The 27,560-nt window shown below is 35.1% G+C and overlaps 4 protein-coding genes and 2 long non-coding RNA genes across 8 annotated transcripts; 3 read left to right on the top strand and 3 right to left on the bottom strand.

The window, feature by feature from the left end:
• Nucleotides 1-66: 66 nt before the first annotated feature.
• On the bottom strand, nt 67-4,390 carry LOC110786128 (uncharacterized). Of its 2 annotated transcripts, none has more exons than XM_021990656.2 (8): nt 3,912-4,390; nt 3,605-3,757; nt 2,086-2,318; nt 1,857-1,954; nt 1,085-1,235; nt 909-972; nt 759-831; nt 67-645 (listed from the first exon to the last, which is right to left on the bottom strand). In XM_021990656.2, the coding sequence occupies exons 4-8, from the start codon at nt 1,952-1,954 to the stop codon at nt 642-644; spliced, it is 390 nt and encodes a 129-aa protein (XP_021846348.2). In that variant the 5' UTR covers nt 2,086-2,318; nt 3,605-3,757; nt 3,912-4,390; the 3' UTR covers nt 67-641. The 2 variants fall into 2 exon arrangements, with proteins under 2 accessions (XP_021846348.2, XP_021846347.2); XM_021990655.2 differs by having other exon boundaries at nt 1,857-2,040; nt 2,126-2,318.
• A 140-nt stretch (nt 4,391-4,530) lies between these two features.
• Nucleotides 4,531-8,136, bottom strand: LOC110786127 (uncharacterized). 2 transcript variants are annotated; one of them, XM_021990654.2, is made up of 7 exons: nt 7,683-8,136; nt 6,544-7,445; nt 6,224-6,379; nt 5,664-6,134; nt 5,395-5,576; nt 5,130-5,284; nt 4,531-4,918 (listed from the first exon to the last, which is right to left on the bottom strand). In XM_021990654.2, the coding sequence occupies exons 2-7, from the start codon at nt 7,438-7,440 to the stop codon at nt 4,788-4,790; spliced, it is 1,992 nt and encodes a 663-aa protein (XP_021846346.1). In that variant the 5' UTR covers nt 7,441-7,445; nt 7,683-8,136; the 3' UTR covers nt 4,531-4,787. The 2 variants fall into 2 exon arrangements, with proteins under 2 accessions (XP_021846346.1, XP_021846345.1); XM_021990653.2 differs by having other exon boundaries at nt 5,395-6,134; nt 7,683-8,135.
• A 1,519-nt stretch (nt 8,137-9,655) lies between these two features.
• On the top strand, nt 9,656-12,388 carry LOC110786126 (uncharacterized). Its single transcript, XR_008929867.1, has 2 exons — nt 9,656-11,078; nt 12,168-12,388. It is a non-coding gene; the product is annotated as an uncharacterized lncRNA (long non-coding RNA).
• A 3,819-nt stretch (nt 12,389-16,207) lies between these two features.
• LOC110786125 (inositol-tetrakisphosphate 1-kinase 1) lies at nt 16,208-17,491 on the top strand. Its single transcript, XM_021990652.2, has one exon. It carries the CDS (start codon nt 16,365-16,367, stop codon nt 17,346-17,348), a length of 984 nt encoding a protein of 327 aa, XP_021846344.1. The 5' UTR covers nt 16,208-16,364; the 3' UTR covers nt 17,349-17,491.
• A 2,647-nt stretch (nt 17,492-20,138) lies between these two features.
• Nucleotides 20,139-21,849, bottom strand: LOC110786065 (transcription factor MYB53). Its single transcript, XM_021990570.2, has 4 exons — nt 21,720-21,849; nt 21,322-21,616; nt 20,374-21,225; nt 20,139-20,278 (listed from the first exon to the last, which is right to left on the bottom strand). Exons 2-4 carry the CDS (start codon nt 21,585-21,587, stop codon nt 20,242-20,244), a joined length of 1,155 nt encoding a protein of 384 aa, XP_021846262.1. The 5' UTR covers nt 21,588-21,616; nt 21,720-21,849; the 3' UTR covers nt 20,139-20,241.
• Nucleotides 21,016-21,995, top strand: LOC130469365 (uncharacterized). Its single transcript, XR_008929860.1, has 2 exons — nt 21,016-21,155; nt 21,374-21,995. It is a non-coding gene; the product is annotated as an uncharacterized lncRNA (long non-coding RNA).
• Nucleotides 21,996-27,560: the final 5,565 nt, after the last annotated feature.

Here is a 27,560-nt window from a genome sequence, read left to right as displayed (position 1 = left end):
TAAACAATCATAACCAGGGATTGTTCTTCCATTACAAGTTTACATCTCACCAAAGGCTACCCATCGTAACCCAAGAAATTATATTTAGATTCAATAAAATAATAAAAATAATATGATCAATTCGTAATTTACCCACAATAATATTTATAATCTTCTGGCATATTAGGAATGTACTGGTTCAGAAAACTTCAGACAATATACACAACTGCATAATAAGTAATGCAAGTTATCATTTACATTCTCATCAAGAAACTCCCCCAAAAGTCCCTAACATAGGAAATGTTCTTCTCTGTGACTTACAACAGCATCAACAAGGCAACACTTGGGCCTGTCTCTGTCATTGGATCATACCATTAATTAAGCAAGCTTAGCAGCTGACTTTGAGCTCAGGAGAATAGGAAGTATAACTCAAGCATGATGTTTGGAGTCTCCACCCACCCCGATTTCTTCCCAAAATACCCATATAGAGTATGAAAAAACCTTAAATTTACCACCATATGTCTATATATAGCAGGAACATCCAAACCACATACAGTGCTGGCCTGCTGGGTCTGACACTCACCCTATATAAAAATAAGAATTCTTCGGGTAATTCTTGATATTTGCTCAACAAAAACCTCTTGAACTTTAGTTTCAGGTCTCTACCTGCTCAGCAATGTACATGGTGAAGGAAGTTTAGAAAGCCATTAGTCACCAGCATTGTCTTCTCAAAGAGACTAAAACCTTAACACATAAACACTGAAGGTTGTATAAGTCACCTTTTGGTTGGAACTTGGAAGAATGATATGTTCTTTGAAAGAGCTGACCCAACTACTTCCACAAGATCTTTCCCTGACAACAATATGGAATAAGCTTAAGAAACGATTGGAAACTGTAAAACATTAGTTCGAACCAAATACTTTTCTTACCAGTTATATGCTTATCGCCATCATTGATGTTTATCAATAAAGGAGTAATTGAGGTGTCCTTCAGCTGCAATTGAATAACCCAACTGTAATATCAGAAGTTGGCATGCGATAACGACAACAATGAAGTACATCAAACTTCTAAAAATATTGGAGTATCCAAAGGCAATGGTTATAACCTTGGCTAAAAGAGCCTTTGACAGCTCCAACGGATTAAAGCATGACGGTCCTGAATTAAATGCAAGAATGAACTTTCCATTCTGATATCCAGCTAGGAAGTGGTAAGCGGCTTGCTCTGGAGAAAGCTTTGATATAACAAGAACTACGGAGCTGATTTCAAGAAGAAAAAAGCACACAAAAAAGGGTTCGATCAGAAAAATTGTGAGTTGAGAGTTATGAGTTATGATTAGTCAATTATGATATGGAAGGGAAAATATCTGTGACAAGCCTACACCACAGAAAAAAAGCCTATGGAAATATTAAGATTACTCAACAGTCTATGCCACGCAGCACTCACCAAAGGCCTGCTTGCCTGTAACCTTTAGACCACACATCAAATTCAGCTGTTGAACAGAGACCGAGTTTGATGGTCACGCATGGACAGAGACAATAACAACATGAACTCAACATTGTTCTAATGAGAATTGCACACTAGGGGAAAAACTTACTGAAGACATCTAAAGGTCAAAATGTCAAATACACTTGTAAAATCTTTGTTATATGGCAATGGCAAGTTTTAACATATGGTGAATGAGGCTATGAGCAATTGAGCATATTAAAAGCAGACGATTAGTTTCTATGAATCATTTTGTTTTTTCTGTTGGGTTTTCTAGTTCAGAGGATAAGAATATGGAAGAAAAATGCAACCAAGAGATGTGGCCACATAGCTTGATGTTAATTGTTTGAAAGTAATGAAACAGAAACACAGCAGCACTCAAATGATTAATTTACCTGTCAGAACATGCAAGGATTACAGCAGCAGGCAATTTGTATAAGCTTGGTGTATTGGAATGTTTGCAACACCTTCTAAGCAAGAATAACACCTGCATCTGCAGACACCAACAGATCTGAGGAGCTCTGAATGACATCTTCTGGTGCAAACAAGAGTACTACTAAATCCACCAGCTCTAGGATCCTGAATATGTATAATACTAACTTATTAAAGCATTCACAAACTTACATTTAGAACATTTGAAAACTTCTGACAAAAAATAGTTTACCGAGCTGCCAATGGGATGCCTCCCCGGGCTGCTAAAATAGGTTCTGACAGTGCCGACAAACTTCGTTTGACTCCATTTGCATCAGCGAATGCTTTACCACATAAGATAAGAGAAGAAGCGCTCAGTATCAGCAGCAAGAAACCCCATACTTCCTTGAGAACCAAGACCAATTGTACTACCTATTGTTTCAGTACTGCAGAGTCAAGTGTAAATTAAACAGCTCGGAAATACATCATCACTAATTGAGAGAAACAACTAGAGACTAGAGAGCACTGCCATGGATGTCAAAACATGTTTTTATATAATATGAACAGAAAACAAAACCTTAAACCACTAGGCAGTCAATCACATAGATTTTACATCAGTGGAGCAAAATCCAAAAATTTTATGTGGAATGCTATTACTAAATTCCTGTGCCTTTTTGTAGCTTGTAGGGATATTTATCCATGTGGATATGCATTCAAATATCTTGTGATTCCAGGTTTACTAAGTAGACTGCTTCTGTTGAAAACCAGCATGATCACAAAGGACTGCATCACTGATCAACATCACAAACACTTCTCTCACCTTACCCATCTCTCCCGAAATTAAACAGAGACCCTTTTAAGGAAATTCAACTGGCTCCATAGTCTATTCACACGATCGCATTTTAGTTGACTTAAACCATAAAATTAGTGCATGCCAAGACAAAACCGATTTAGTGTATATTCTAATGAAGTATTAAGCCCCTAATGAAATAAAAAATAGGAACAGAGAAAAAATTGCCAAGAAAAAGGGGTGCACAAGTATGAGTTGGCAACCTTGGCTTGTCATAGGTATGCTGTTACAATAGACTTCGAATAGTACACTAATACTAAGGCAAATATAATTCTAGTTCATATAGAATTACAGAAGTACGTTATGTATTACCTACTTAGAATTTAGGTAGGAATATAACTCTATGTCCTATATATATTGCTGATGATTAATAAAGAGATACACGTTTAGTTGGTTAATTTGTCATGGTATCAAGAGCTACGGTTAAGTAACCTAAATTTTTTTCCCCCGCAAAACTGACTGCAAAAACGTGAGATTAATATTCCCATAGCCAATTCCCATGGCTAAGGACGAGGAACCACCAAAATCAAAACGGGAAGACCTTGAAAAGGAGTATTACCTTGGGTCTACTGATGCTCCGGAAAATCTTATTAAGTCCTAATGAAAGTGTGGCTGATTACTATGGTAGATTGAACATCTTATGGACAGACCTGGTATTATATGCAAGGGTTCCTAAGTGCGTGTGCGGGTCTTGTAAATGCAATATTGCTATCTGCATCACTTTCTCATGGGCCTCGATAAACCATACAAAGCATACCAAAGTGTGACAACTACGAAAACCGAGATACATGGGGCAATAACAGTGAGGATATATCATAAGTAGCAATATCTTTTTGTCATGAATGTAGAACAAATAGAAAAAACAAGTGTTAGTGGTCATACAGCAATGGCATTAGCGGCATCCGTTTTTGCTCCCCTCAGATTGCCGTTGAAATAAACTAGGGTGATATGCTTTAGGCAGACACGACTTCAAATACTTCTTGGTAGAGGACAGGTTCCTTCTAATGAGAGGCCATAACTCACTCTAGCATTTACCTGCATTGAAGTGAAATGAAATGCTGGGAATAAGAAATCAAGAAAGTGATCTGATTTATTAAATTAGCATACCACTAGTGGGTCGATATGGAGCATAAAGGATATGGATATATGGAATCATTAAAATGAAGGGTTCGAATGAAGCAAAACATACCTAAATAGTTGCATGCTATGTCATCCAGGTCCAGCTTAATCTGCTCAAGATATAGCAAAGCTCCAAGTTAAACCAAATAAAAGACACCATCTATATCAAGATAAGTATTACCGTTTCTGTTAAAATCCAAAGAATGAAGCAGATGCATAGAACTGAAATGCTTACCACGGAACTCGTTTCATTTGCAATCAGATTGTTACAAAATGATCAGAGGAAAACAAACGGAGTATTGAAACACAGAGCCCAAGCCCTTAGGGAATACTTCCTTTTTTGTTTCACCTCAGGATTACTCAGAAAAGGATGACCCACGCCAACCACTTATCTCTCTAATATTTCTCTTGAGATGGGATCAAAGACACAGCAAAGCATGAGATAGATCAGAACTGCTGACATGGAAATTTTCTAGACTGAAAAAGTAAACATGTCCACCTTTTGGGAAAAAAACATGCACTTTAGAGTAATGAAACAAGTCCCCTGCTTTCAGGGTTCAGAACTCATAACAGTACCGATCAAGAAAAGTCATTACCTTGCTTTCAGGGTTCAAAAATCAAAACTCAAAACATCCCCGTAACTTTAAAGTAGGGTCACAAGGTTTAGAGTAAGATAAAATTCAGCCCCGTAAAACAACAAATAAGAATACATAATTCAACAAAGCAGGCCAAGCCAGCAATATAACATATTGTGCTTCAACAGCCTCCCAAATGCATGACAAGCCAGCACTATAACATATTGTCCTAACTATCGTGGAAAGTTAAACGCCTTATCAAGGCATCAAGCTTGTTTAGTGTTTCTAAGACAATCTACTAAAAGCCGAATACTACTAAAGAGAATCAACTAAGTTAGAATAATGTTTATCATCAGACCCTAACTAATTAACTAATTAAGGAAGAGGACCACTGCTATTTTGTGACTCAAGCATGCATAATCAATCACTTTATGCTTTGTGGCTGCTGAAGCATCACATTTGTCCAGTTGTCCTTCAAAGCAGGCTTCATTCTTGGGTTCTCCTGAATATGAAACTCAACATTAGCAGCAATCTTTGCATAAGCAAGCGCAAAAGAAACATATATGACAGACTCCATAATCATAAGTCATAACTCCAACAATCTTTGCATATAAAACTCCACATTAGCAATCTTTGCATAAAACTATGTTTATAAGACTCTGAAAAATATTAGCAACTTTTCAAATTCAAAAAGATAGAAGGGAGCACCCAACCTGTGGCCAAGGGTCGAATAGATGTACAAATGCAATTTGCAGAGATATATTGACCATCTTGTATATTACTGTCAAGCAAGCTCTTAGTATTTGCATGTAAGAATGCCATGGAAAAATGAATTCCGGACAAGTCCCCCCCTTCAATAAGAAGATCTCTGCAGTAACCAAAACAGTAGTTATAGACTTAATAGTTAATTATGTCTTATTCTGGACCGTAAAAGCTAGGGTATAATACAACAGTTGCTCCTTTTTCCTACGGTTTTACCTTGGTTTTGTAGTACCACAATCCATGCACCGAGCAGATTGAATAACCTCCGTAAAGTCTTTCATTCTTTCATTCCCATTATCACACTGAATCACTTCACACTCATATGCAACAAAACCAGGATGTTCTTGCACATCAGGAACCCAGGAAGGACACTTGAACACATCTACTAACTCCTTTTCCTGCAAAAGAGAGAGATCAATGTTCTTGAGCTTCTCATTGCGGTTCATCATTTCTTCATTAACTTGAAGCATAACTGAACGCCCAACCATGTCATCAAGCTTCCTGAATCCTAGTTGAAACATAATCTCTTTGAACTCCTCTGCTAGCATGAAGAAGAAGTTGATTACATGGACAGGCTCACCAGCAAACTTTGCCCAGAGAACAGGATCCATTGTAACAATGCCCACAGAACGGGTGTTCTTATGGCACTTTCTCATCATTATGCATCCGAGTGTGATGAGGGAAACAATGCTGAAACAAAAATCTACCCTTCCTGTTTTCAGTTGACAGTCTGTTTGAAGAACTGAGTGACCTTGAAAATACTTAGCAACCAGAGTTTGAGCAGGGCCAATCTCCCAAGGAAACCCATCATTCTGTGTGTCTGTCCATCGAGAAGCTCCAGTACCACCTTCATGTTCAGGAATCAAAACATGCCTCTTGACAACCCCAGCACCAACCACTCTGACACGAGCTTCAGACACAAGTTTAACACTGACTTTGGCTGATGGATTGGGGTGCTAAATTAGAAAAGGGCATGTCATAACAACTACATAGTTCAAATAATGCGAGTAAACAAGTCCAAAATATCATGTAACCACAAATGTACCTTATGACTTAGTTGCACAAGCTCCTCAATTGAATAAATGCCATGATAGGGACCAGGACATAAAAGCCTGATACCATATGTGGAGTGACTGGTTACAGCATCATCTCCCATTACCTTATCACCAGGGAGCTCTTCTCCTTCACCAACCTTAGCACCCTAGTATGGACATTCCAAATTACTTAGGCAAAAGGGATAACATAAAATTCTATTATTGTTACAATCAAATAACAAAATTTCAAAAAACATCACCACAACAAATTTTCACTAAGTTTATAAACCAAAATTTGAAATATTCACAGTGATTTGAGATGTAGAGTTACCTCATCATTGATGTTTCTTGTAGGAACACGACACCATGACAAGGTATAGCCCAAATCTTCTGAAGGACTTTGATCATGATCCTGATCATGTGATGACTCAGGTTGTTCGTATGGAAGGATAGTGGATGAAGATGAAGAATCACACACTCTACTTGCAAGATCTTTTAAAGCACCACTTATATTCAATTGATCAACGATTAATCCCCTTCCAAATTTTCTTTCATGCACATCTGAGATTACCCGATATACTACTTCAATGGGAATAGCGAGTCCCACACCATGAGTTGATGAAAGAGATTCCGAATCCCTCCCAAGTTGCCCAGGTGGTGAGTCGTAAAGGGGAACATGTGTCGAAGCGAAAAAAACAGCAACTATTTTGCATTTCTCGTCAAAAAGGACGGCTCCGGAGCAACCTGGTCCCGCCGTAACATCACATTCGATAATGCGTTCGATATTCTGCAGGTTCTTATCTGTACCCCTTAGCTCATAAGACTGCAATTTCCCTCGGGTATATGTTTTTCGATCATATCCACCAAGATGGGATATCATAAACAAGTGTTGACGTAAGACATAGTTTCCATCTCCAAACATCACACTTTTTCTAATTCTACCAGGAAAAGATTTACAACTCAAGATACCAATTTCTTTTGTCGCGTCCTCTTCGTTGGTGATCACCTTTGCTTCTTCTACCATCCCACCTACATACACCTCAAAACTAACTGTTATGCCATCCACAAACTCATCTTTTACCGTGTGTCCACACGTTAAAATTAATAGGAGAACGCCATCATCGTATACGATTGTACCGGTGCTACTAAAATGATCTATTTCACTCTTTTCAGTATATCTCTTTGTTAATATACGAACTACGTTATCTTTCAACTCATCAAAATCCATTTATCCTGCAAAAACAAATCATACTACACTTCAGCCATGGATTTGATAAGCTCAAGAAAACCCAACGTCACTAACAAATTCTCTCTTAAATTACAAAGCCAAAATGTACCAGTTCAACCCTAAATTTCAATCATTGTAATTTTAGTTGTAAAATTATCCAGTCAATTGAGTTTAGGGAAAACAAATGAAATCAAAGTAATTAATGAATGGAGAGAGTAGAGAGGGAGAAGAACAATGCTTACCGAGTGATGTAAAGTGACTTGCGATGTGCCAACGGTGAAGACTATGGCTTGCCTTTTCTTCACCCAACAACTGAATTTTAGAATGGCTTGTCTTTTCTTCACCCAACAACTGAATTTTAGAGTGGCTTGCGTTCGCGTTGGGCTGGTAGGGGTAGTTCTGGCCAGGCGGAAGAGGTTAGGAGAGAGAATAGGGGTGGTGGTTTTCGCTGGGTAGAGGTTGTTTTCGGGGTTGATAGTAGTTTTGATGTGGTTTTTTTTGGCTAGAGCAAAGGAGAGGGTAAGGTGAGCTCGGTGGTAGTCACCCTTTACTGCCTCGAAACACCTTTCCCAACGGGCGACGCCCCTGCTGTAGTCACCCTTTTTGAAGCTAAGTCTTCAATGGTGAATGGTGAATGGTGAATGGTGAAGGAAGATGATGAAGGGAGGTGAGGGGTGAAAGAACCAGGGAAGTGTAGAGAAAGAAAAGAAATACTGTAGGAATAACGGAGGGGATTTTAAAGAATCACGTGAGAAATGGGACCCGCACGCAAAACTGCAATGAGGAAGTCTTAATCTATACTAGGTATACCATTGAAATGGTATACTAACATTCTGCATTTTTATTTAGTACCAAATCTCATAGTTTGGTACAAGCAAAGTACTTGTATTTTCTCATGTGATACGTACCAAACAACATAATTTGGTAACATGGATTCATTTTTATTTGATTCCAATCAACATAGTTTGGTACTCACAAGTTAAAAATAAATGTTATTTTTCGTGAGACAGACTCAATTTATTACATGAATTTACCATTTAACCCTTAATTTGCCAATAAAAATTACTATTTTATCCTTAGTATACCTTTTTAATGGTATACCCAGTATAGATTCAGCAAACCTCAAACTGTAATAGTTACGTAACACGTAATCAATTATGACCGGCTTAACCTGCTTGATAACCTGTAACTCTGTAAGGAGCAATAAAAGTTAAAGAGGTATAAAGGTTAGATTAATAGATAACTAGTTTTATATACACATGATGCGTGCGAAGGTATATATGAAAAAATTAATATTGTGTTATTACAACTAATCACCACAAACGATCGGCAAAAAAATTATTCACAAAGTTCATGTAAAGATAAGTTAGACATCATCGATCTCAACATGAACCAAACATATTAATACATTCATATTTTATATAGTTTTTACTCCCGTTCCGTATGCACTTTTCATCTCATTTGAACTCTTCAGAGCCTATTTTAGTGTCAATACGTTACAACACCCTAATAATTTCTTGTTTTTTATAAAACATTTTCCAACTTAATAACAAAGGAATTACCAACATATTACCGCCACCGTGATAACGGCTAACGCTATTGACAGGCTTAAGTCGTATCTCCTAATCAAAGATAAACCTAAGTCCACTAATAAGATAGTAAGGGAAATAAAGATCGTATCCACAGGAAAACAGGCGCTTTTTCTATTACTAAAACTAAGGTCTAGACTATTGGGAAACAAGATAATGGTTTGAATTTGAATATCACAAAATCTTGTTAATAAATTATTGTACGCCAAACCTAACTATCAGGCTTTTATTGTTTTGGGCTTTACTCACACGTGTGAATATAAAAGAAATATGTCGTTCTTCCTTTCCTTTTTCTCTCTTTAATCTTAGGACCAGCACGGCAACACCGCTTGTACCATCAGCGGAAGAAGCATCTTCATCCACGCTACCACCCATATCAGGACCAGCACCGCCTTGGTACATCTTTGCAATGATTTGGTTGTAGATACCTCCAGCTCATTCATCTTGTCATCGAACTCGTCCGCTTCAGCAAGCTGGTTTCTGTCCAGCCATTGAATTGCCCGTTCAATAGCATCCTCAATCTTCTTGTCGGTTGCGTCCAACTTAGGATTGTATTTCGCATGTTGTAAGCATAGTTCAATTCTCAAGGGCATTCTTGTCCTCTACCTTCATCTTATGCTCTTTTGGCCGGTAGTTTTGTCCTCAACAGAGACATTGAGGATACCATTGGCATCAATGTCAAAGTATATCTTTACTCTTTAACAAGTGGGAAGATTTATACTGTAGCTTATGAATAGTACTCTCATGTGCCAATTCCCACGTGTGATTACCAATTTCAATTCTTTTTTATTTTTCTTTATTTTTTTTTGTCTCCAACTTTCTCATGTTTCCATTTCTCTCTCCTCTCTCCCCTATTGATCTTCCATTACAGATCTGATTGAAGAGTTTCTGAAATTTCTCTCTCCTGGTTTATCTCTTTCATCTTCTCTATTCCTCACTTCGCTTCTCAAACGGGTAAAATCCTTCCTATCTGATTGTTGCATTTTTTTCGATGTTGTTTGCAATTTAGCAACAATTAATTGTTTCTTAATTAATGATGTTGAGTTTGAAATTTTCGACTATATGAGCCCTTCTAATCTAATACATCACTGGATTACTGGAATAGATCGAATTAAGTAATTAACACAAAATATTTTAATTGCTTTAAATTTATCTTCGACCTTGTTTGGAATTTAGCAACAATTAATTGTTGCTTAATTAAAGATGTTGAGTTTGAATTTTTTGATTATGCAAGCCCTTCTTATACATCACTCCTAGATGAGAATTAGATTACTGGAATAGAATTAACACATTTTTTTTATTGCTTTAAATTTACTTGAAGGTTATGTATAAACTTGCATGTCAAGTGCGAAACGAAAGAATTACGCTGAAAAATTACACCTTCAGCTCTTTTCTCCTCTTCTTCAATTTCTTCCATTCATGAGAATTTTTTGTTTCAAACCCCAAAAATAGAGGATGAGAATTATGAAAACAGAGAGAGGGGTGAATCGTCTCAATCCCAACTTATTTTATGTGGAATTTGTTAGATTACAAGGAAAGTTCAGATATTTTCAAAGGTTTGACTAATTTTAATCATTTATTTTGCACTGATTGCATAATAAAAAGTGTCGCGTTGAAGATTAGGGAAAACTGTGATATGGTAAAATGCCCTGATCCCAAGTGCAAGCTAGCTATAGAACCAGAAAATTGCAGCTTAATTTTACCTAAAGAGGTGTTTGTGAGGTGGAAAAATGCTCTTTTTGAACAATTATTCATGGGGGGCAGAAATTTACTGTCCGTATACAAATTGCTCTGTTTTAATGGTGGGTGATGGTGGGGTGGAGGTCAGAGAATCGGAGTGTCTGAGTTGTAGGAGGTTGTTTTGCCCAAGGTGCAAAATTCCGTGGCACGACGGCATAACCTGCGAGGAGTTTGATGTGTTGGGAAAGATGAGAGAGAGAAGGAGGATATGATGGCGATGAATCTTGCTAAAGGTAAACAATGAAGGAGGTGCCCTAATTGTAGGATTTACGTGGAGAAGGCTGATGGTTGTCTTCATATAACTTGCAGGTTAGATTTTCTAATCCATTTTGTTGCATGTCTAAAGCCTTTTTAGAAAATGCTAGGTTGTTACTCCATAAATGTAAATTATACTCCATCCCCTATATGCATGAAAGGACTTAGGCTAATAACATCAGTTTGGTGATAATAATGATGGGAGCTTCCTAGTGCTAATTATATCCCTATTTCAAGGAAATTTTTCTACCAATGTCATGCATTTTATAATTCTGATCCAGTTCTTGTTTTGCTTACTAACATTGGGATTTTGTTATCTCCACTGTTGTTTATTAAGATAAAAGCAAGGGAAGAACATTGTAATTATAAGGGGCATTGTAGTTGGTGCAATATAATTTAGTTACTAGTATCATGAGGAGAAAGATTAGTGAGTTAGTAGAGAAGAAATGCTATAAACAAAAGCATCTTAAAGAGAATAAAAAGACAGAGAAAATTAAAACGAAGTTTATTTGTGTAATTTTAGTTTGTGATTGGGGGGAGGGGGTTGAAAGCAACACGACTTTGTTACATGGTGAAGTTGCATAAGTACTTAATTTTTTTAACTCTTAATCATTATTTGCACACAAATGAAGTAGTTCAATAATTGATACCTCCCTTGTTATGGAGTATGAGAGTTAAATCTTTTTGAATCAGCATTATATCCCTACACATTTCTCTTCTTTCTATTGAGGATATTGTAATTTCTGTTGGATTTTGCAATCCAGATTCCAGACATGAGAAAATATATAGTGATATTATGGATCATTTTTTGTTCAGAGAATCAGCTCAAAGTGAAAAGAAAATATATTTTCAGTAAGAAATTGAGTTCTAGATCTGATATTTTCCGATATGGCCTTATCTAATTGGATTTGCTGATATGGTCTGATTGTTTATGGTCTGATATGTTCATATGTTCTTGGTTGTTGTTATCAGATTATTTCTGGTCTGGTTTGGTCTAATTTTTTTGTTTTCCTTAGTTCATTGAGTTTATGACACGCTTTTTGCCCATTAAGTCCAAGATCATGTTGTTCTCATGAGACATATCGTGGAAAAGTGGTTATGTTATTGTAGTTCTTTTACTCTGGGAGGGCTTCTGATTGACAGCATATTACTGAGCTGGATGAGAAATGAGGTTCAACATTGGAGCTGATAACAAGTTTTAACATTCCTCCTTGCTGTGTTAGTACCAAATGCATTGTGTTTACAGGTTCATAGTTCTGTATGGTTACGAACAGATTACTGCTGTTAAACTTGAAACAATCCCGATGTTACAATTTTCTCCGGTGATTAATTTGATAGTTATGCGAATTAATCTTATGCTTAAATGTTAAAGTTATTTTCATGTAGTGTATGAGTCCATAATGATAGTTATGCGAATTAATCTTATGCTCTCTCAAATTTTAACCTGTAACTATTTTTGTCCGAACTTTTCGGTTTTCACAGTTTGCTACTATGTACTTATTTATTATTCAAATTAAAGAGTTTGAAAATGATATTTGTTATGTCAATATTAAGAATTGCTCTTTCTACACAAACCATAGAATACAAATATTCATTACTGTATGTTAAAGTAAACTCTTTGTATTGTAACAAAGACTAATCTAACATTGTTCTATTTTAACTAAATAGATAACCAAATCCAATTTCTACACCTTTTTTTATCCCAAAAAAAAGTAATAACATAGCATATATTGTGCAATAAGAATTAAATCAAAGTCGGTAGAACTCGTCACTCTACATATCATTAGTAATAGTACAAATATATATAGAGCATTAAAACAAAGTTGATACCAAATTAATTATTCCTAAGCATACCGCGCGCAAACTTGTCAAGATACGTACCTTCTTATTTCCCTGCATATATATTTTAAATACCCTAATGCTAACACAAATTTCAATTCCAGGGTGAATTGGAAGACTTTGTGGAAGTAACAAAGGAGTTGATAGGCACAACAATATCATTATCAAAGATAAGGATTTTGAGATGGGTGATCAAATATTAAAATCCATTGCTTTTGAGGAACCCGTTTCTTGATGACTTCTTTTGGAACTCTCTTGGGCTTTTTATAGTAACAATTTATCTTTTAAAATTGTATAGAAAAGCTATGTGTTCCTATAAGATACCTTTTGGCTTAGTAAATTAGTTGCCAATCTTTTGGACATGTAGTAAATAACTATGTTTTTGCCAAAACACAACTCTAAGTTGTGTACTATATGTTGTACTCAGTAGCTAATAAATAATTTGCTTTTGTACCATTCATAATATATTATACCATATACGAAATATTCATAAACACTAGAACATCATTCATGCTAAGTCTAAAATTCTCAGTCACACCGCGCGCCTTGCGCGCGGCCAACCACTAGTTATGTTAAAAGTTACATCAACTTTTACTCTATTAAGGGTTAACTTTAGGGTATGAGGGTTCACTTAAGTGAATTTTTTTAGAAATATCAATATATTCCTTAAAGTTACGAATATCAATATAAAAGTTAGCTATGGTGTAGTAAAAGTTAAAAAAAGTTTTACCAGTTTCACCTAACTTTTACTCCCTCCGTATTTATTTAAGAGATACACTTGGGAGGGCACAGGTATTAAGAAAAAGAATTGAATGAAGTAGAGTAATAAAACAAGTGGGGTTTGGTAGATATTTTAATAAGTAAAACAAGTGGGCACCATGTCATTTTAGGGGACGGGGTGGGAATGGGGTGTAAATAGATTATTTAATTAGATGGTGGGGTTGATAAGTTACTAAAAATGGCAAGTGTATCTCTTAAATAAATACGGCCGAAAAAGGCAAGTGTATCCCTTAAATAAATACAGAGGGAATACTACATTAAGGCTAACTTTAAATGCAAAAAGACTAACTTTTAAAAAAATTTATTCAAAAAGGCCAATTTCAACTTTTGAGATTTCACTTACGTGAAAAAATTAGGAATATCAATATACTCTTTAAAGTTAAGAATATCAATATAAAAGTTAGCTATGATGTAGTAAAGTTAAGAAAAGTCTTATATTAGTTTACCTAACTTTTACTCCCTCTGTTCCTAAATAAGTGTCACTTTTCCATTTTTGGCGTTCCCTTATAAGTGTCACATTTCTATTTTTGAACATGTACTTTTTCCACTTTTCCATACGCTTTTCACACTTTTCCATACACTTTTCCCACTTTTTTATAAATCATAATTACTTTTACTAACACATTCTACACTTTTCCACTTTTCGATCACCACATACACTTTTATTTGTACTTTATTCAATTAAACAATTATCTACTTTATCTTTTCCCCAAAAAAAAACATTCTCAATCATTAACTCTTAAGCACTTTACAATTTTCTTAAGCACCGTGCCGAAGCCCAAAAGTGACACTTATTTAGGAACGGAGGGAGTAATATTAATTCACCATATTATTTATATATTTTTTCAACTTAGAAATTTGATCACCTCTATATAAATCATATACTCTAACTAAAATCACAAGCTCTCAATAAAATTAACACTTTAAGAAACGGCTTAACAAAAACTATGGGGGTGTTTGGTTAGGAGAGGTTTGAGGAAGAAAGAGCTTTTTGGGGTGAATTAGAGGTTTGACCTTTAGAAAAAGCTAATTGAGAGTGTTTGGTTAGGATAGGATTGGAAGAGAGTTTTTGGGTGAAAAAGCTAATTTTGAAAAAACTCAGGGGGTGTTTGGTTAGGAGAGGTTTGAGGGAAAAAGAGCTTTTTGAGGTGAATTAGAAGTTTGACCTTTAGAAAAAGCTAATTGGGAGTGTTTGGTTAGGAGAGGATTGGAAGAGAGTTTTGGGGGTGAAAAAGCTAATTTTCAAAAAGCTCAATATAGGAGCTTTTTGCAATTAGAGGTTTGAGATAGTGGATGAAAATGACTATTTTGTCCTACTATTGCCTATTATTAAACCACTATCAACCTTGGTACCTTACATATTTTTCTCCTAAAAACATTACTCACACTTTCTTTTTCATTTCACCATATTTACTAGATTCGTTTTTTGTTGTAATAAATTTTATATTAGTACTTTGAAGCAATTGAAGTATATTGCAATCATGCTTAAAATTTCGTTAGTAATATTTATCTATTTGAAAATATATATTATTAAAAAATTAAAATAAAGAATAATTTTAAAAAATAAATTTATTTTATTTAGTCAATGTTTATTAGAAAAATATATAGAGAAAAAATTAACACAATAAAATATTTGTTTAATATTAATAAGAAACAAAGTATGTCAATGTCCTTAATGGTCATTTTACATATTAAACAGCTAACAGCTATCAGCTAATTTACCAAACACTTTTACACAAACAGCTAATGAAACCAGCTAGTCAAATCAGCTAATGCAAACAGCTAACCGATAACAACTAGTCAAACCAGCTATCAGCTAACATCTAACAGCTCCTAACCAAACAGGGCCTCAATATAAGAGCTTTTTGCAATTAGAGGTTTGAGAAAGTTGATAAAAATGACTATTTTGTCCTACCATTGCCTATAATTACAACCACTATCAACCTTGTTACCCTACCTATTTTTCTCCTAAAAACATTACTCACTCTTTTTTTTTCATTTCACCCTATTTACTAGATTCGTTTTTTGTTGTAAAAATATTTATATTAGTACTATGAAGCAATTGAAGTATATTGCAATCATGCTTAAAATTTCATTAGTAATATTTCTCTATTTGAAAAATATATATTATTAAAAATTTTAAAATGAGAATAATTTTTTTTTAAAAATAAATTTATTTTATTTAGTCAATGTTTATTAGATAAATATAAAGAGAAAAAAATTAACACAAAACATATTTGTCTAATATTAATAAGAAATAAAGTATGTCAATGTTCTTAATGGTCATTTTACCTATTAAACAGCTAACCGTTATCAGCTAATACCAAACGCTTTTACACAAATAGCTAATGCAACCAGCTAGTTAAATCAGCTAATGCAAACATCTAACCGCTAACAGCTAGTCAAACCAGCTATCAGCTCCTAACCAAACATGGCCAAAGAACGGGCTCTAAAACTAGTTCAAGAAAAAGAGTGAGTCGGACACGTGTTTGACATTCGAGTAAGAAGTGCACATCTGATGTCGGTTATAGAAAAAGAAAGAGAATGAGAAGAATCTAATTCAATTCCTCCAACAACCCACTTGCCTTGCTTCAGTCAATCTCGACCTCCTATCCCGCACTCTATTTTATACCCGTCATCTTCAGCGAAACCAGCATTTCCTACATTCACACCTTCACCTCAACCAAACTCCATTGTTAAAAACCTTGAAATTCTCCATCAATGGCGGAACAGAACAACGAGATAATATCAGTAGGATACGCTTTACCTTCAAAGAAGGTAGATAGTTTCATCAAACCAAGCTTGGTATCATACGCCAAAACCCGAGGCATCGATTTCATCCCCATTGATATTGATCAACCTCTACTCCAACAAGGCCCCTTCCACTGCGTAATTCATAAAGTCTATGGCGACGATTGGAATCGCGAATTGCTCGATTTCAAGGCGCGAAACCCTAATGTCCCTGTCATCGATTCCCCCGCCGCAATCCAACGCCTTCACAACCGGATTTCCATGCTCGACGCTGTCAAAAACCTCAAACCGGCGTCGTCCGATGCGGCGTTGACGCCAAGTGTTGGAACACCTAACCAGATTCTACTCAGCGAAGAGGATTATGATGAGAAGGTGGCGAATTTGGGGGTGAAATTTCCGCTGATTGCGAAACCGTTGATTGCCAATGGAAGCCTCAATTCTCATCAAATGTCGGTAGTTTTCAACAATAATGGGTTGAAGAAAGTGAGAGAGTTTGCTCCTATCGTTCTACAGGAGTTCGTTAACCATGGCGGCGTGTTGTTTAAAATCTATGTCGCTGGGGAAAATGTCAGATGTGTTCAAAGGAAGTCATTGCCTGATTTCAATGATTCTGATCATCCATTCTTTCTGCAATTTGAGGAGGAAGGTTTTATGCCATTTGCGCAGATTTCAAACTTGGCCACTACTGAAATGCAACAGGAGATTGATAACATTGAGATGCCTCCCCTGGATTTTGTGAATAATTTGGCTAAAGGATTACGAGAAGGGACTGATATTAATCTGTTTAACTTCGACCTTATTCGAGACAGTTCGGTATCTGGTGGTAATAGGTACCTCATCATTGATATCAATTACTTCCCAGGTTTTGCCAAATTGCCTGGGTTTGAGGAAATGTTGACTGATTTCTTCTTGGATGTTGTTCACCGTAGTAGTTCCGCCGTTGAAAAAGCCTGAACTTGCGTTACAGTTCTACCTGTTTGATGCTATAAACATTTGCTGCATTCCAATGTTTAGCATGTATCTTATGGTGTGTTACTTACTGCCCTGTAGTTAAGTTGAAATCATATAAATGAATGGATAATGCCTTTTTTCTTCTACTGTTAATCTTTAATCTGCTTATGATTATCTTAATATTCCTCGAATTCGGAATCACTGTCGTAAAATCCTTGATAGTTTTTCATTACATTTTCATTTCTGTATTGGGTTTCTTGTAGAGTTGCAGTAACTTGGTATTTCTTAGTGCATAAGTTTGAAGGTTGCTTAGCTTTAACAGTTGCACTGACAATTATGTTTTGCTATACTTGAAGCCTGCCTTCTGGCAATAATGATAGCTTCATTGAGAAGCTGAGATACAAGGGAAGGCAACAGGTATCTAATAATTGACATTAATTTCTTGCCAAAGCCTCTGAATCGAGTTCTATCATGATTTCGTCCACCATAAAAAGATATTGGAGGAGTCCAAGTGGATTGTTGCTTATGTCTCTGCTCTGTTTTTTCTTAGCAATCCTCAATTTAGCTAAAATGCTTTAGTGCAGTTATGTGGCCTACATTTCTGGTAGGATCTGACCTTAGATTCGACTAATATAGGGTTTCTAGTTGTAAATTAGACTCTACAATTGATTGACTCTTATATTTTGCTATATTTTAAGCCTTCCTTCTGACAAGTCTGATAGATAAACTTCATTGAAGAATCTGAGATGCAAGTGAAGGCAAAATGTATTTAAAAAATTGATGTCAATTCCTTGCTTAATCATCTGAATTCAAGTCCATCATGATTTCGCTTGTCCTCCATAAAAAGATATTGGAGGAGGCCAAGTGGATTGTATGACTGACTGATGAGTCCATGACTATACAGCGGCATTAAAGAAAGGTGTCCTGCTTGTGGTTGTGGTTGTGATTGTCACACACTGAGTCTATGACCATTAGTGACTTTCATGATGATTAGACCAACTGTTGGTCCTTGCTGTGCGCCCTGAATCCGTCACTTGCTATTCATTATTCTACTTTACTTAACAGTGTAGAGATTTAACGATTGCCTTCCCTATCGAAGACTTCCTGTATCTTAGTTTCAACAGGCATCTCATCTTGTTTAGTTCCCGATTTTTTTTCTTCTGAGATCACCCTCTGCTCGATTCTGATACTCCAGGTGTAGGGAGCGAACCAAACATGAACAACGGTTTATGGGTTGTTGGTTTCTCTCTAAAACACTGCCATGTTGAGAATGATGATAGATTCGTTGATTTCACACAAGTAAGGTTATCTGTTCTGCTGTTTGGATGAATTTATTTCATTTGCTTTGTGGCGTTAATCTGCAGTCATGTTAGTCTCCGTTAGCAAGATTGATGTACCCCGAGTCTTATGATCCTTTGTTGACAAATAAGGTTCGTCTTCTTCGTGATATACATGTGAAAGATTATGTTAAATTCAGTGGTTAGCTATCTGCAAAAGGAAAACATTGTGTACTTCCATTAACAGGTGCCCCACAACTATTAATATGGGTCCTATATGGCTGGGAGATATATAAGTAAGTGTAGCCTTTGTTAGTTTGTTTGGTGATAGCCTCCCTTGCTTATTATAATCAGGCGCCGAACATTGTCTTTGTTTATATAAGCTTTGAAAAATTGCTATCAGCAGCAATAATTTCGAAAGTCATTATTCACATTATTGTGTTTAATTATTTCTTCTAGCGACTCTGCCTCCCTGAATTCTGTCTGTGAGCCATTATTCACATTATTGTGTTAATTGTTTATTTTGTATGAAATGTTTATCGTTTTTATACAGATCTATGCATTCCAAATCGGAAAGGCTGGGATGGTATAAAAAGGCTATACTCCGAGACTCGGTATGCTATTGTAAATCAGGTTATCTGCCCATCACTTCTTTTTGACAGCATTTCCAGTACTAAAAGTCGTAACAAGTCGATATGTAATAGCGTCAGGCAAACTTGGTAACAAGTCCTTGACATTAGGAGCATCATCATACACACTGATTACTTACAATTAGTAGGTAAGAAGTTGGTTGCTTAAGCAGGGTCAACGCCGAAATAGTATACCTACTGATATGATATAAGTAGCTTGTATATCAGTATATCTGCTCTAATTTAATCACTTGCCTTTCTTTGTCAAGATATTGGACCTTGAAAGTTAGCTTGAAAGAGGAATATCTTTTTTCAATAATAATCATTTAAATGGTAGCATATTACTACTACTTTTTCGTATTCTAGAAACAAAATGGAAGAAGACAGGGGATGCCTAGGAAAGTTGCTTTCTTTGCTGGCTGCTGTAACACCATAAGAAAAATAGTCTTACCTAATGGTTAACAAACTGTTTTGACTTTTCTCTAATCTAAGAACTCAGAAGGTAGATGGAGTTTTCATTCAGTTATCCCAGATATGCTCTATCTTATACGCAGGCTCGCCTTTTTGCTCATTTGGTAATGTAACCATCATATGGAATGCCTTATGTATAGTTATATTTCAGAAATATGACTTGTTTTTACGTGTCTTATTTGTTAACTGATATTGAAAAAGACCTATTGCAGACTATTTCATGCACCCGAGAGTACCTAGAATGATGCGGCCAATCTGGTTCGTGCAGCCTTACAGGACATGTTCTCCTCCACGGTATCTGATATACTGCTAATCTCAATAATCTATATTCTGTAACCAAATATTACAACATACAGGCCGGAATGAAGTGACACAGATTTTATACAAGAGGACTTCTTCCATGTATATGGTATCAATTATATTTGTCCTGGATGTAACACTACAAATTACACTAATTTAAAAATCTTCCTGTGTGAAAATTATTCGTCTCTGGACATATTCAAACAAAATTTACATGCTCTATGATGAGATAGGCCATGAAGGGGAGGGTGCTTGGCTGCCAATGAAGGAAAAAGGAAAAAAAAACATATGAGCACGGTCACATAATATATTGGCAAAACAATGGAGGTATATAGGTAAAGGGAGGCTTACTCAATGATGTCTCTCCAGTAAAAGTGTGCAGCGTCATCTATAAGGTCATTGGTCCAATCTGCAGCAGCCATTCCAAAAGGAGTAGCAGTAGTTGTGGCTGAAGAAGGATTTGATGACATCATCGCGTCATCCTTTTGGTTCATTAGCTTGTTGCTGTTGCTCATGAATTCTGTTTGAAGGGCACTGCAGTGGTCTGGTGAGGCCGGCACTAGACCAGGCATCATACTGTCCGGTGTAAGAATCTCACCATTCGTTTGTTTATCATTGTGATGATGATCATTACTTGTATTACTCCTTTGGCGGTGGTTATGTTTGGAATTTGGCTGAAACTGATGAGTTGCAGGAGCTTCTTCATAGCTGCTGGAAACTAGATGATTCGAAGGTGGAAACTGACCTGTGAACCCGTTATCCACTTGAGAATTAGCCATTCTGATTATATTATCATTCAATTGGTTTTGGAAGGGCATGGTTGAATTACAAAGCAGATTAGTAATCTGAGAGGCTACACCAGGTGGGTTGCTGCTGCTGCTCGGGCTCGGGCTCAACACCTGCAACATGTTGTTAAATATGTGGAATTTCGCGAGTTGGGTGGCATCGGATTCCAATAACCTGAGAGTATCCTCCAAAGTAGGTATCCCATTTCCAGTACTGTTGTTCATCATGAGACTATTACTGAGGTTGGCAGCCATGAGTAACTGCGGAAGATTAGCTAGCAGATTAAGGTCTGTCCTCGGCCTGTGAGTCACCGGGTCAATACCCATCTGCAGAAGCTTCTTTTTCAGGTGGGTGTTCCAGAAGTTTTTAATCTCGTTGTCCGTCCTCCCTGGAAGATGGCTTGCTATTGCAGACCACCTGCAATTTACCAGACATTAATACAAATTAATGCATAAGAAGATATTAGACACGTACAATGCAGTAAAATTTGCTGTTAGTAAAATATGGACATACTTGTTGCCAAGTACAGAGTGAAGGTTGATGATGGTTTGTTCTTCATCTTCAGAGAACTTTCCGCGTTTGATATCAGGACGAAGGTAGTTGGTCCAGCGGAGCCTGCAGCTCTTGCCACAGCGGTTCAAACCAGCCAGTTTTGGTAGAGCTCGCCAACTTCCATGGCCGTGTCTGTCAATGTAATCAACTAGCTTCTTGTCTTCCTCCGGTGTCCATGGCCCTTTCTTCAGCCCACTTTCATCGCAGCACGGTGATCTCCCCATCATTTATCCTTCTACTAGGTACTCTCCTCTCCCTGTGTCATCACATAATTCAATTAATCAAAATCATCATTATCATATATGTTAAATATACTTAATGCACAAGGTTGTATATGTAGTCTGATAATATATTCGTACCGATCCACACGGTAAATTCGAGCTCAAATGTAAGTTGATGAGGTTGTATATGCTAAAGGATGAAGTAGTTGGTGTTTATAGACATTGAGTTTATTTTTAGAAAATCCTAATCTCTTTGTTATTGTGTAAGGTAGGAGGGTTTTTATAGGATATGTTGGTATATTTAATGGTAAATTGACTTTAATTTAGTTGCCTTTAGTTTAGTGTAATTAAGAAGCTTTGTGAGATACTTTAAGCTGTAATTGTCACAATATATATATATATATATATATATATATATATATATATATATATATATATATATATAATTATATTCCATCTTTGTTCTTTTATATAAATCTTGATCTCTATTCTATAAGGGAAAACCCGAGGTTGACTTTTTGGTGTCACAATATATATAATTATACACTCGAGCAAGTTGTATGTTGATGAACTTTTGATATACTTAATCGTATAAAACTACAATATTTACATAAAATATCTCGTACGCATCATAATCACTAGCTATGGTATATGATATACTTCGTATGAAGTAGAGCATAGTTAATTACTTAGGATAAAATCAAATTAGTTACCTAATCACCCAAATGAAGTGTTTGATGTTTCTAAAATTATACAAATTCAAAGGCTTAACAACTACAATGTGGTAGGGTAATACTATTAATTAATCACTAGTTTTGTTATGTTATATTGACTATTTCACATATTATCTTCCTTAGAACAAGATCACATGTTTTCTCCTTTTAGATGATTTGCTACAGTCATTCTTAGTTATGATGAGTTTCTATACACAGGAGTATATGACAAATTATTTACCCCCTCTATCACATTTTAATTAAGTGATTAATTTTCAACTTTCGTACACGTACCAAGTATACATCAAAACTGTATCGATATACGGGGTACAATAAGATGGTACTCCCTCCGTCCCTTAATACTCGCACCGGTTTGACCGGTGCGGAGTTTAAGACATTTGAATTGACTTTTTAATTTAATGGGTGTTAGTTGATCGTGGGTATTTTTTTAATATAATTAGTGAGAAATGTGTAAGGGGTGGGGAGTGGTGAGAGGGGGGCGTGGATTTTTAAATGATTTTTTGTAGGGAATAGGAGTGTAGGTGGGGTAGTACGTAAGTGTGAGAAATAATATAATATTGGTAAATATTTTCATTTATAGAAGCGGTACAAGTATTAAGGGACGGCCTGAAAAGGAAAGCGGTGCGAGTATTAAGGGACGGAGGGAGTACTTTACAATGAAAAAATAAGTACACAATAACAGTGAAAATGTAGACTTGCTCGAGTCGGTATTATTTTCTTAACGGCTGTGATTTGCTATTTAGGTTATTAATTAGGATAAGATAAGATATATAAGATAACGTAGGGTAAAGATAAGATAAGATAAGTGAGATGCTAGACGTAAAAATAATAGTATTAAAAATATGCATGTATTGCTGAATACGTAGTGCGTACTACAACCACATCGAAGATTTTTAAGCAGAAGAACAGTAGATTGATTATGGAACTAATGAACTATATATATATATATATATATATATATATATATATATATATATATATATATATATATATATATATATATATATATATATATATATATATATATATATCCGTTCCGGAAATATCGCACCATTTGTTTTTAAAACTATTCACATTACGACTTTGGCAATTTTTCGTGATTCGTACATAAGAAAATTTTAGTCATGGGAGGTCACGTTAGATTCGTATCGATATATATTTTCTAAATATTATTTTTTTATAATTTTTACTTGCACACGATTTGGGATATTAAGAGTCAAAGTAATGGTTAAATGAGTAAAAGTCAACCATGGTGCGATATTTCCAGAACGGAGGAAGTATATATATATATATATATATATATATATATATATATATATATATATATATATATATATATATATATATATATATATATATATATATATTTTAAGGTAAGATGAAAGACCCGGCCTACTGCACTGGTACCTTACACAGGTATTTCCAGCCAGCTTTGCAGGTCAGACTCATTAGAAATGAGGGGAATATAGGGATAATCCTCACTCCCAAAGGGTTTATGGAATTATATTATTATGCATGCATGTATGATGTATGCATAAAATACAACATATGTAGAGCTTTACACTATTACCTTAGACTTTTGCCTTTTATTTTTGGAGGGGGCTGTTTGCTTAAGAACGTGGCAGATCGACAATTATCATACAGTAGTCAAATATGACATTGATAGTTAATTTCTTGTATATATTCTAATTATTGTTAATCATAGTTTCATTATTTGGTTCTAATTTTATCTACTATATGTCTTATTTGATAATTATAATTGGCAAAATTTTGTAATAAGAGACACCGTTATGCAACAATGGTATCTTACTCTCTTACTCCGTATCTGTTTGACCATGCTCGACTCAAACTCCTAGTATATTAAACGTGTAACCTGGATCAAGGTGCGTGACATGACATATTACCTGTGTATTAACAAAAAAAATGTAGAATTACATTAACTGTTGAGAAATCTTGAACAATGGTTTCTATTTTGAGGGGTGATTTTAAGCATTGCAATGTTACATACTCCGTACACTAATAAGTTAATACGAAGTACTTTGTAATGCCATTGGAGAAATATACATTTTGATATTGACATAGTTAGAGCTCGATAACTTGATGCCCATTCAATTAGTTGAGTATAAATAACTTCTCTAAGTTCAATCTTGAGTTAAATCCTTAAATCATGTTCTAGTCTAGTTATTAATTTAGCCCATTTCACAATAATATCCACTCTTCAACTACAAAACAACATTTGTTAATTTTTTTGTTAATAGATGGACCATTGTATGGATCTATCTACGTACGTAATCCACCCATTATAACCCTTGATATTTTTTGGTCAAGTTCCTATACGACTCCCAAGTATTTTACAGCTAATGGGGTTCGACCTTATGACCTAACTCCAAGTCATTAGATGAGTTGCCACCAACTCCAATTACTTGCGTTAATTAAATCTATATACTTCGTGTATTGTATCTCATGTAACTCTTATTAAGGCTTTGTTTATTTTGACGGAAAACACTTTTTTGGAAAATGATTTATCCATTTTCCTTTGTTTCCTTTGTTAAAAATGGAAATTATTTTTTTCAAAGGTAGAAAGCAACTTTCTATATATAGGGAAAATCAACTTTCTCTTTGAAAAGACGGAATGCTATATTTTCCACTCCAATCGCTTACATTTCCTTTTCCTTCCCCTCATTTCCACTTCTATGTTCTTTCTCCTTATAATTTTTTTTTTAAGGAAACAACGAAGAAATTTTCCATTTTTTTTTCTATGGAAGATCGGTCATTTCTTTTGAAAATATTTTCCGTTAAAACAAAAGGAAAGAATGATGCAGCACAGCTAGGTTAATTTGTTGCTTGAACCCAAAAGCTGCATCTAAAATCCAACAAAAAAGAAGCTAAAAAAAGGCAGTAGGTGATCCTACAAATCACATCAAAAGTTGTAATAATTAAAATTTAAAGATTGTAATAATATTGGTATTGTTTTTATTCACCAGTTGAACTACTATTAAATTTCGATTTACGGCACCATACTAGATTAAACCAATAGTCTGTAACTGCTCCTGTAATGTCGTTATTGCACAGTTCATCTTCCTCTCACCAAACATTATTCACTTCTCTCTTTTTTTTGTTTAATTTAATAAATTATTTAATATAAGTGCACCAATGGCTAAACCTTGCTTCCATTTTTTTGGTCACATTTTTCCTGTCAATGACGCAAATCTTACTCTTTTTATTTTTTATATTTTTTTATATTATGTCTTGCTTGCAGGAGGAAGTATTGTCGATCAAGTTCTTTATTTTCTGAACTTTATGGCGTGGCTGTCTACTATACCACTTACATGTACACCCTCGTCTACGTGTTGTGTTTACGTGCTCATTGACACAATGTACGTGTTGTGCGTACGTGTGTATATATATCCATACCTTCGCATGGGCATGTCATATACAAGTATCGACTTAAGAGCTGACAGTGTATGGCATGATATGATAACACGACTGAAACTGACACAACGTGAACATGAAGTTACTGAGAGAAAATATGAAGTCGACACGATAAGAAACCAATCCAAACACGACCTGACCCGTTTATACATAAGCATGACAAATTTACTACTTGTTCCATATATTTTTTAGGCAATTGTTAATGTTGTAATGATTTCGTGTAAATTGGTTAAAATTTGGCATCCTTACTTTTTACTAGTTTATTGAATATTGAAACACTAAAGTAAGGAGTTTTTTGGTTGACATCAACAAATGGAGGAAGTGAAAATTCATGGGAATTTATAGATTGGCTAGTTGTTTGGTTGACATGAAAAAGTAAAATGGAGGAAGTTGAAATTCATAAGAAGTTTGAATTCCTACAAAACATGGGAAGTAAATAATTTATAGTTTGGCTACTTGTTTGGTTGACATGAAAAAAGTAAAAATAGAGGAAGTTGAAATTCATGGGAAGTTTGAATTCCTACAAAAAATACAAAGTAAATTACCTAGCGACCTTGGTCAATCAAAGTTCAAGGGAATTTCTAATACCATGTTGTCAACCAAACAACTCAGAGAAATCCCCATGAATTTTACAAGGAAACTAATTTCCCTTGAATTACAACTTACTATGGGAATTAAATTCTCATGTCAACCAAACAAGTTGTAAATTTGTCATGCTTCCCTTTTTAATTTGTCATTTTCTTAGTACAAAAATGATAAAGGTCGCAACATGCGACATTTAAGTCGTGTCACAATAATGACATGGCATGCTTATGTGTCATGATTTAAATTGAAAACTAAAATATTTAACTTGTATAACCTATTATACATATTACAAAAAAATGTCTGAAAATCTTAATATTCTAATTTGTTTCTTTCTTTATACCAATTACCTTATTTACATTTTTTTATAGTAAAAATATTGCATTGGTAGTAAAAATATTTCGATGATGCATAGTCTACGTGACGTCTATATGTACCAATTAAACTCTGACACGTAAGATTGCGACAACTAAATGTTGTCGCAACTTGCGACCTTTATCATCACCCTTCTTAGTATAACCGGTTAACGAGTGTTAAGCAATTGAGGTTTGAAACTCTCATTTCCTATCACTTTACTTTAATAATATAGATTACATGGGTATTGATTTATTAGATATAAATGTTAACGTATGCACCAAGAAAATCTTTGACTTGATGCAATATAGTTGGACAACTATATTTATTTTAGCGTAACTATAAAATGTACACCGATATGGCTAGTATGATACTCCGTACTCCGTAGTATATACGAAGATGATTCGATCTTAGTCCGTCACATGGACATTACAGATACCAACGCGCGGATGGTGCAGGGGCCTGCACGTAGATCTACGTGCACCTGCACTAAAACGCAAAAACATTAAAAGAAAACGAAAAAGAACATAACAAACTAAACAGAAAGAACATAATAAAGTAAACGAAAAGAACATTAACTAAAACCTGAAAAGAACACTAATGCTAAAAACTAAAGAAAATATACAAAAATGAAAATAACATATTCTCTCTCCTGATAAACTATAAAAAGAACAATTATTTTTCAAAAAGAACATCGTGTGAAAAATACAACAGAAAAACAAAAAAAAAATATTATCGATAATGTTATTAAATATTAAAAAACATAAATAAGTTAAAAAGAACACAAAATAATTAAAAAAAGAACAACAACTTTTTTACAAAACAGAAGAAAAAAGAACAAAACACATGGAAAAGAACAACATTTTCTTTTTCCTTA

The sequence above is a fragment of the Spinacia oleracea genome, chromosome 3, assembly GCF_020520425.1.
Source record: "Spinacia oleracea cultivar Varoflay chromosome 3, BTI_SOV_V1, whole genome shotgun sequence".
Classification (NCBI taxonomy): domain Eukaryota; kingdom Viridiplantae; phylum Streptophyta; class Magnoliopsida; order Caryophyllales; family Amaranthaceae; genus Spinacia; species Spinacia oleracea.
The sequence above is the reverse complement of the archived record's forward strand: the minus strand, read 5'-3'. Positions and strand labels throughout refer to the sequence as shown.